The sequence below is a fragment of the Carassius auratus genome, chromosome 8 (genome assembly GCF_003368295.1).
Source record: "Carassius auratus strain Wakin chromosome 8, ASM336829v1, whole genome shotgun sequence".
Lineage (NCBI taxonomy): Eukaryota > Metazoa > Chordata > Actinopteri > Cypriniformes > Cyprinidae > Carassius > Carassius auratus.
In genome coordinates, this window is record NC_039250.1 from 19,142,459 (window position 1) to 19,151,761 (window position 9,303).

The following is a 9,303-nucleotide window of genomic DNA, read 5'->3' on the forward strand; positions in this document are numbered from 1 at the left end:
TTTTGGAGAATTATGAAATGATGTATTAAGAAGTACTACTTGAGAGCACTCAAATTAGCTAATTCTATTTATTATAAATGTAAACTATAATACAGATCAATTTAATTGTAAATAACAATGTTGAATGAACAACACCAGTTTTGACAGATTAATTACCATCATGATGGTTAAATGGCTGATTTGTGATGGTGTGTTTCTGTCATCACAGTTGCTTAAGCAATCAAAACCAACAAAAGAGCAATAATATGCAAGTGTTTTGTATATGCAAGCTGTAAAAATGATATTATCACACAATATTATTAAACACATTGTATCATTTTATTCATTCAATCAAAAATGTATACATTAGATTAGTTAGCTGTATAGCAATCTTTTTAATTTAGTGAACAAGAAACAAAACAGTCATCTAGCAAAACTTTGGGACAGGTAAAGTTTGACTTTTCGAGATACAGGGTATAAAAGTAGTTTGTAGAATGTTTTAAACCATAGGAAATTGTATTGAGGTAATTGGTGGTTTCCTGCAGATTGATTAGATGATCTGAAATCTTGATTTATCCATCACTTGTTTTTAAAAACATTCGATTTTCAGACATCACTGCTGCAATCAGAGAAAGCATAGCTTACCAAGTTAGCGAGGAAAATAAAGTGTGATTATTTTAATTATTTCCTCACTTTTATTCCACATAAATGTCTTTTCTATTACAAGAAGTAGCATTATAAATTATCAGTGGAAATTCCCTGTAGTAAAAACAGAAAGCCCTTTAATATAAGTGAAAACTGATAGTTATCCTGTCAACTGTATTTCAATCAGGACAGCTTGCTCGAGGGTGAACAGCTTTATTAACAACTACATCTGCGGTGGAAATCCCCATCAGACTGCACTGCTTTGTATCCTTTACCTGCTCAGCATCTTCAAGACATTTGAAACTCGACTCGAGAGAGATTCAATCACTACAGCTGATGTGCTTCAGGTTCTGTAATGCTGCGGAGTCACAAATCTGCCCTCTGCTGGCTGGACCTCAGAAACGAAAACTAGCAGTTATTTTTTAATTATTTTTTAAAGGTAAATGAGATATACCTGAATTACAGTAGTGAATCTAGTGTTTTTTTTTTTTTTTTTTTATTGTAAGATGTTTTCATATGAATTTTAATATTAATAATGTGTGAACATTCTTGTAGTGCTGTCCAAATAAGGGTTTTCATAAAGTATTTTTTGCTGTTATTAGACACATAAACGTCGATATAAGTGGATAATGACATTATATAAAAAAAAAAAATGACAAGCTTTAAAGACCATCACCTTAGAGTGCATTTACCACTATGTGGCGCCAAATATCTGTGTTTTGTGGATATTAATGTTATTTATAAAATGCACTAAGACCAAACATTTTCTAATCTCAAAATATAGAAAACAATAACAAGGCCACATCTCTTGCTCTGTCATTTGGCCTTTCTGAGATCGACCTTCTGTTAATGTTATCAAGGTTAGTACAGCTCAACTATCTCCTGTCTACTGATATGATTATGATTAATAATGATAATATGTTCTATTATCAACAGATATAGTGTATTTTGAAGGACCGTGGGTAAACAAAGACATGTCAGTTTTTCTTCCTCTCCATTTCTTTCCCAGTCTTATATTTTTAACAAAGTATTGTCATAATTAGTGTAAACAAACCCAACCGTTTTGTTGTCTTAAGTATCAAATGTTCAATACTGTACATATACTTAAAGAATGACAGCTCTCAGCTTCCGACCCTCTCCTTTACATATTCCCTAAAATGATGCTGAAATGCTTCGCTCCGCAGGACCCAGGTGGGAATGGACTGCACAATCCCGCCCTGTAGATCAATTACAGGTTGGTGAATCACAATACGTGCACATGCCTAATGATATTACATATTTATTAGTAAAGCAAGTCATTTGTAACATAATTACCAGTATAGTGTGAGTGACACTGCCGTATGTTTGGTCACCAGACTTCAGATACTTCAGTGAGCTCCTCACAAACTCTTCAGGTGTGAATGTGACCATATCTGGCTTCTGGTGTCCTGTCATTTGTGTGGAAACCCCAAATGGAGCCACAACCTGAGAACAAAATCACCATTTGTCAATGAGGACAGGAATATCTTATTCCTGGTAAGCATTTAATACACATACAAAACATTATTTGCTTGATGTGTGGCTAGGTTCTGGATGGCAAAGAGAGTGAATTTGCATGCATTTTTTACTCGACCTGTATAATAATTCCCTTTGATTTATATTCTGCTTGAAGACCCAGTGAAAATCTCTCAACAAAAACCTGTGGATGAGAAGATGTTTTTTAATTTGATATGTTGACATTGCCAGTACAGTGCAGAACAGTATTTAGAATTGCAGAAAAATGTCTTCATCAAGTACTTGTAATTAGATTACATTAGATTTTAAAATACTCATACAGTTACTTAATATTGATTATAAGATGACATATTATTCACACAATAGCAATAAGTATTTAATAATTTCCAGATTTTCCCTTGTTCCACATTTTTTGTCTTTCCAACACATTAAAATGCACAATTTCATGTTATTTCCTATTTACATGTAAAGCAGGGATTCCCAACCTATTTTGTCCTCCGAACCACTTTCCCCAGTATACAGTGGGTACGGAAAGTATTCAGACCCCCTGAAATTTTTCCCTCTTTGTTATATTGCAGCCATTTGCTAAAATCATTTAAGTTATTTTTTTCCTCATTAATGTACACATAGCACCCCATATTGACAGAAAAACACAGAATAGTTGCCATTTTTGCAGATTTATTAAAAAAGAAAAACTGAAATATCACTTGGTCCTAAGTATTCAGACCATTTGCTGTGACACTTATATATTTAACTCAGATGCTGTCCATTTCTTCTGATCATCCTTGAGATGGTTCCACACCTTCATTTGAGTCCAGCTGTGTTTGATTCTACTGATTGGACTTATTTAGGAAAGCCACACACCTGACTAAATAAGACCTTACAGCTCACAGTGCATGTCAGAGCAAATGAGAATCATGAGGTCAAAGGAACTGCCTGAAGAGGGGTCTGAATACTTAGGACCATGTGATATTTCAGTTTTTCTTTCCGTACCCACTGTATATTTACTAGAAGTATGATTATTATTTAATTAATTATTACGTTTTCATTAAACTCACAAACACCCTGCAGTTCCTTTATGAACCCCAGTTTGGGAAACCTTGATATAATGTAACGTTTAATGCACTTCATTTTGTTAATTAAAATGAATGGAATAATTTTCTTACTCTTTGTATTTTTACAACAATATGGTTCAGTATTATCCTGTTTAAATCAATGTGATAAATGAGTTAGTTCAATAGTAATTTAAAAGTAGTCTGATTATATTACCTAAAATATAATCATGTGATGGATCATGTTACTAACTATAATTTCTGTCATGTAATTTGGAATCAGTGACGTACTACAATTGATGTCTTAAGTTTACCTTGGATGCTGCATAAAGGGTGTAAATGGGGCAGGGTATTTTGGCTATGCCAGAGGACACATTCAGAATGACTCCTCTTCCTCTAAGGAAATACATATGGTCAGTGTGCTGGAGATTTGTAAAACTGTTTGAAAAATCCCGGGAAAAACTATTGAACAGAGAAGGCCAAACCTTTGCTGCATTCCTGGTAGCACAATTCTGCACATCTGAATATGGAAAACAATGGGAGTACACTATTCAATCTTATTAGAAGAACCAGATGGTCTCAACCGTTTTTTTTTTTTTTTTATCACCTAAAATGAAACATTTCAAAATATATATATATAATTTCAAACATTAAAATCTAGTAATATCACAATGAAATATAGGCCTAACAAACATGCAAAATTATAAACATGACAGTAAGATAATTGACATTGATAACAAAAAAGTTTTCTCCCCAACTTTTAAAGTTTATCTACCAGTTTATTTTTTTGCTAATCATACATGATTATGTTATCAGTTGCAGTTTATTATTTGCGTTTAGAATAATTATTTCCATGCTTTCTGCAACCGTCGGAACACAGCTTAATTTGGGCGTGACTTCTGCAACCCAACCCAGCTTCTACTCACCTTAACCATCGCTTTCACATTGCAGTTGATAACATCATGTATTCTCTAGGAGAGGCCACAACGACAAGAAAAATACTATATAAATGACAATATCTGATAAACAACTGTTCACTTCTTAAAAAAAAATGAAGGTTCTTTATTGGCATCTATGGTTCCATGAAGAATCTTTAACATCTATGGCTTCTCTTCAATGCACAAACATTTCTACAGATTATTACAATGTTCACTAAGAAAGAAATTGTTCTTTTAAAAACTTCTTCATCATTGCATCACTACAAAACAAGTTATTATGGGCAATTTTCAATTACTACACTATATCTCAAATGATTTTGTAAGAGTACTACTTCATTAATGGCAGTAGCATATTCTGTATAGGATTGATAATGTGAAAATAATAATGAAGAACCATTGGTGACCTCACTTCTTCCAGGTCAGGTGTTTCAAGTAGCTTGCAGGGTATTTGGCTGGGCAGAATCCCGACATTGTTCACTGGGTTTAAAGAAAAGCAACATTGATCAGCACTGTTGAACATGTTAGAACGTGAAATAAATACAATGAAGCAATAAGATATCTGATACCTACTGACCTAAAATACCAATTTCCAGACCCTCAATGTTTTCTCGAATGTACCCGTATCTATCATCTTTGGTGAAGTCAGCAGTTATTACTTTGACTTCCCGTCCTGTAGTGAGCTCTGTCAGAACAAGAAAAGAATGCCGGTGAAACTGAGCTCTCAGAATACAGACCAGAAGCTGATTTCCCAGCTGAAGTAAACGCTTTACCGATCTTCCTTGCTGCTCTGTCAAGCTTCTCTTGGTTTCTGCTGATGATGACCACGTTCATACCTAGTTTTGATAGCTGGAGAGAAAGACAATGTTACCGAAACAGCCTAGTCTGATATTTGGGATGAGCTGGTTTAAGTAAATTTAAGATTAGGCTACTTCCGGTTTCTGGTTGTTTACATATCCTGTTTAAGGCCCACTTCAGTGGTGCAAACATTTTTGTGGAAGAAAGCCTTCAGAGATCATTTAGTTTTTATAAAAATACTGCCGAAATCTTGACGCCATGTTATTGCACAGAAGGTTTCATAATCAATTCTCGGTCACACTTTATTTTATGATCCAATTCTCGCTATTAGCAAACCATTAACTATGATTTTGCCAATTTGCTGCTTATTAATAGTTAGTAAAGTAGTTGTTAAGTTTAGGTTTGGGGTAGGATTAGGAATGCAGAATATCATGCAGAATAAGTGCGTTGTAAGTACTAATAAACAACCTACAGTATATGTTAATAATAAACATGCTAATTAGCAACTAGGCAATAGTGAGAGTTGGCCACTAAAATAAAATGTTACCCAATTCTCTACTACAGGAACCCTGCAGCAATTTAGTCTAACTTTTCAGTGGTCATTTAGCTGAGTAAAGATGTTTATGTGTTCATATACACTACCATTTAAATGTTGGTAAGATTTTTGGTAAGAAATACTAATAACAATAAAACAAACAAAAACAAACCTTCAATTTGAATATATTTTAAAACAAATATTTTAATATTTTCCTACCATTACTCCAGTCTTCAGAATCGCCTTCCTTCAGAAATCATCCTAATATGCTGATTTGGTGCTCAAGAGACAGTTATTATTAATGTTGAAAACAGTTGTTCGTTTTAATATTTTATGGCGACCAGGATACAGGTTTCAGATTTATTTAAGGAATTGAAGTTCAGTTTTGATCATTTTAAGGCTTCCTTGCTGAAGCAAAATAATGTTTAAGTGCACTTTACTGATCCCTTTTAACTGTATACTAATCTAATCAAACATCAATACTGACAGAACAAATGTTTTTACATATGTGGTAGTGTTATTACCTCTTCAGCATATGCTCTGCCTATTCCATCTGACCCTCCAGTGACCACTGAAACAGGAAATATTAGACTTAAGTCATAAACTAGAAGGTATGAATAATTTGATATTCTGTGTTACTAGTTCACTTGTGAACAAATGTGATTGACTATTCAGTCTGAGAAAAAAACATTTATTTTTTTTTTTACAGTAAATAACTATCCTTCACATGATAATAATAAAAGATTTTAAATCAAGCATATCCAGAACATGATAGTCTGTTGAGAATCTCAACAGCACGTTCTTTTACAGAATGTGTACTCACCAATTCACTAAACAAATAGGGAGCAGGGGTGGTGAATATGTGTGAAAAGTCATTTGTGAATGTCTATGTAACACATCTCGTAGTGTGGGAAGAAAGGAGGCGGGAACTGGCAAACGATGGCAAAGCAATTTAATAAAATAAACCCTTGTGGACGACTGACGCACACAAAGCACAAAAATAAAGTCCAGGCCTGGTCCTCTCTCATCTTACACTATAGTCACCCCTCCTTTAGTCCTTCTGGAGTTCCTCTGTGGGACCCGAGACTGATGAGTGGCCAAGGTGTCGCACATTATCATTAACTCCTCCGGCATCACTCTGTTCCCACGGCTCTCGGCCCTGCCCCACTCATCACATACCCCCATACCCCTCCAGGGGAGCCGATCACTGCGGCCGCACCGTACCTGGGGTAAGGACAGACAGACGTATGTAAGGACAGACAGCCGTCCCTCCACATCACAGGTGGCTGACTGCAAGTTTGTCTAACCCCCGGCAATTCACTCTAGCCCACCGCCTCAAGCCTCCAGGGCAGCAGACTGCTTGATGGCAACACGGATTCACCACAGCAGCGAGGGATCTTTGGCAGTGTGTCCCTCCTTCCTTCTGGGTTTCGGCACCAATGTAACATAGTAGGTTGTATGGGAAGAAGGAGGCAGGAACCGGTGAACATTTAAAAAGTTGAAAAAAATAAACCAACACAAAATGAAAGTAAAGCCGCAGCCCCTCTTGGATGACTGCCACACACAAAATAAATCCAGGTCTGGTCCTCTCTCATCTTACCCTGTCGTCACTCCTCCTATTATCCCTCCAGAGATCCTCTGTGGGACTCGAGTGGCACAGGTGTCGTGCATTATTATTAACTACACCAGCCTCGCTCTGTTCCCACGGCTCTCAGCCCCGCCCCACTCGTCACAGTCTACAACTGCATCTTCTGTCCACCACTGTTAGTTCATCTGAGAAGTACATGGGAGTGCTGAAGAAAAGGGGTGGTGGAGGGTCAATGGCATGACCAGTGTATAATATAGAGGAAATGATGTAAGATGTAATTACGGCCTTCATGCTTTCATTACTTTTGCAGACTAGAACGGTTTGAACTAATGTCCGTGTTGTCCTCTGTGTGGGAAAATGGCTTTTTTGTGTCTTTCTTTCTTGTTTCCCATGCTTTCGCTCTTTCTTTGCGTCAATGTTCTTGGTGTACAAGAAGAACAAGTAGTACCCTGCTTTAGATCCCAGTGAGATCTCAGGAGAAGCGGAATATTTTGAATGTCTCAAATGTGAACAATTCAGTCTTTAGCTGGCTTGCCTCAACTTTTACAAAGTGTTATATAAGTACAATTGTAATAAATAAATACTATATTATTCGATATACCCAAGCTATGGACTAACAATGAACACTTGTATTTATATTAAATAATGTTAAGAATGATTAATAAATTATGTAAAAAAAAAAAGTGCACCCTATAGGCTAGTGGTCCTTGAGGCGCTCTCAGTAGAAATCGTGCTCCTTAGAGCCCCATGGCTGCATTTATTTGATTAATAATAAAATAATTAACTGTTTTCTTATTTAATATATTTTAAAATATTCTTGTGACAGCAAAGCTGAGTTTTTAACCAGTCATTTTGCCAATGTTAAATGATCCTTTAGAAATCTAATATATGTTTCTAGTATTAGAATGCAATTCTTGCAGCATTCTATCATGCACTCATACTGGCTAAACCAACTAGACTATCCACAACAACTTATAAACTCTCTGCATGATTATTTATTTATAGTGAAAGGAATAGCAGATGTACTGTCTAAACATGCTGGAAAACACCCCCTGCACAGACATTGTAATGCATGCACACTCACTCTCTCTCTCTCTCTCTCTCTTTCTGTCTCTCTCTCACACACACACACACACACACACACACACAAACACACCTATTCAAAGCCTTAAAGAGAAAGAATAGTTTCAGAAGGAAAAAAGGTAATGTTAATTTGATTTCAAATTAACAGGAACAGCCATTCAAAGTCAAGAAATAAAAAAATAAAAAAAAGAGTAATAACGTCTTGGAACATACTGTTCTAATTGCCTTTTGTTCTCTGCCACTCTCAGTGCCGGAATGGAATGGAAAGGAAGCTTGGGAAAAAGTGGCTGGAATGGTTGTTTTTTTGTTGCTGAGCTTGCATGCATAGTATGATTTCAAGAAAGCCATAAGGAGGGTCTCTCTTTTGCCAACAACAAAAAAACAGTGTTTAGGAAAGCAAGATGAGAACCTTGTTCCTGGGCCAAACAGTGGAACAAAACCAAAGTAGTGATGGTTTGTAGGAGGGCTACATGATTCACTGCTTTAAATCCACTGTTCTCAACCAGTACAGCAGGGGATCAGTTCGGAAGATGTAATAAACATCGCAGTTTCTTAAATGCTGAAATAATGACATTGATTTTATTTTTCAAACTAATTATCTTTTTAATTAATATTCAATGTAGTAATGTGAAATATTATTCTTAATGACGTTATTATAAATTTTATTTTTTATTTTTAACTTATATGCCACAAGTTTAACATTGATACTTTCTCTTTATTTATTTATTTACTAATCCTTTATTTCATGCATTTATTATTTTATTTATTTGCAAAAAATATTTCAAGTATAAAAAGGCATGCTCAACACAAAAATGAAAATGCTGGTGTATCTCACCTGCCCATTTCCCCAGAGAGGTGAAAAAAGTCTCAGGAAGAGGACAGAAGAGCTTCGGGACAAGCATCATTAGCAGGCATACTAGTTTCCCTCCAAAAACCAGGACAGCACAAGTCCCAGTCAAGATGAAAATAATCTCAATGAGCGTCATGAAGGCTTTTCTCAAGGCTTAAAGTGAGTTCTTTCTGCTATCTTGGCCCCTCTTTTTACTGCCACGTTGCTCTTATTCTCTCATTTAATCTGACCACAAGCTTCAAAACCCAGGGCTGACAGCTCCCTCAGCCAATCAGAATCTTCTCTGCCCATTCTCCCCAGCACAGAATTCACATTCCTCTTTTTTTTGTGTCTGTTGTGGCATT

The 9,303-nt window shown here is 35.8% G+C and overlaps 1 protein-coding gene across 3 annotated transcripts; it reads right to left on the bottom strand.

The window, feature by feature from the left end:
- Positions 1-296: 296 nt before the first annotated feature.
- Positions 297-9,095, bottom strand: hsd17b3 (hydroxysteroid (17-beta) dehydrogenase 3). Of its 3 annotated transcripts, none has more exons than XM_026270069.1 (11): positions 8,945-9,095; positions 5,963-6,009; positions 4,879-4,954; positions 4,683-4,790; positions 4,518-4,585; positions 4,097-4,141; positions 3,656-3,690; positions 3,485-3,566; positions 2,237-2,302; positions 1,939-2,088; positions 297-1,841 (listed from the first exon to the last, which is right to left on the bottom strand). In XM_026270069.1, exons 1-11 carry the CDS (start codon positions 9,093-9,095, stop codon positions 1,746-1,748), a joined length of 924 nt encoding a protein of 307 aa, XP_026125854.1. In that variant the 3' UTR covers positions 297-1,745. The 3 variants fall into 3 exon arrangements, with proteins under 3 accessions (XP_026125854.1, XP_026125856.1, XP_026125855.1); XM_026270071.1 differs by lacking the exon at positions 8,945-9,095 and adding an exon at positions 6,262-7,658; XM_026270070.1 differs by lacking the exons at positions 5,963-6,009; positions 8,945-9,095 and adding an exon at positions 5,658-5,951.
- Between the last annotated feature and the right edge of the window lie 208 nt (positions 9,096-9,303).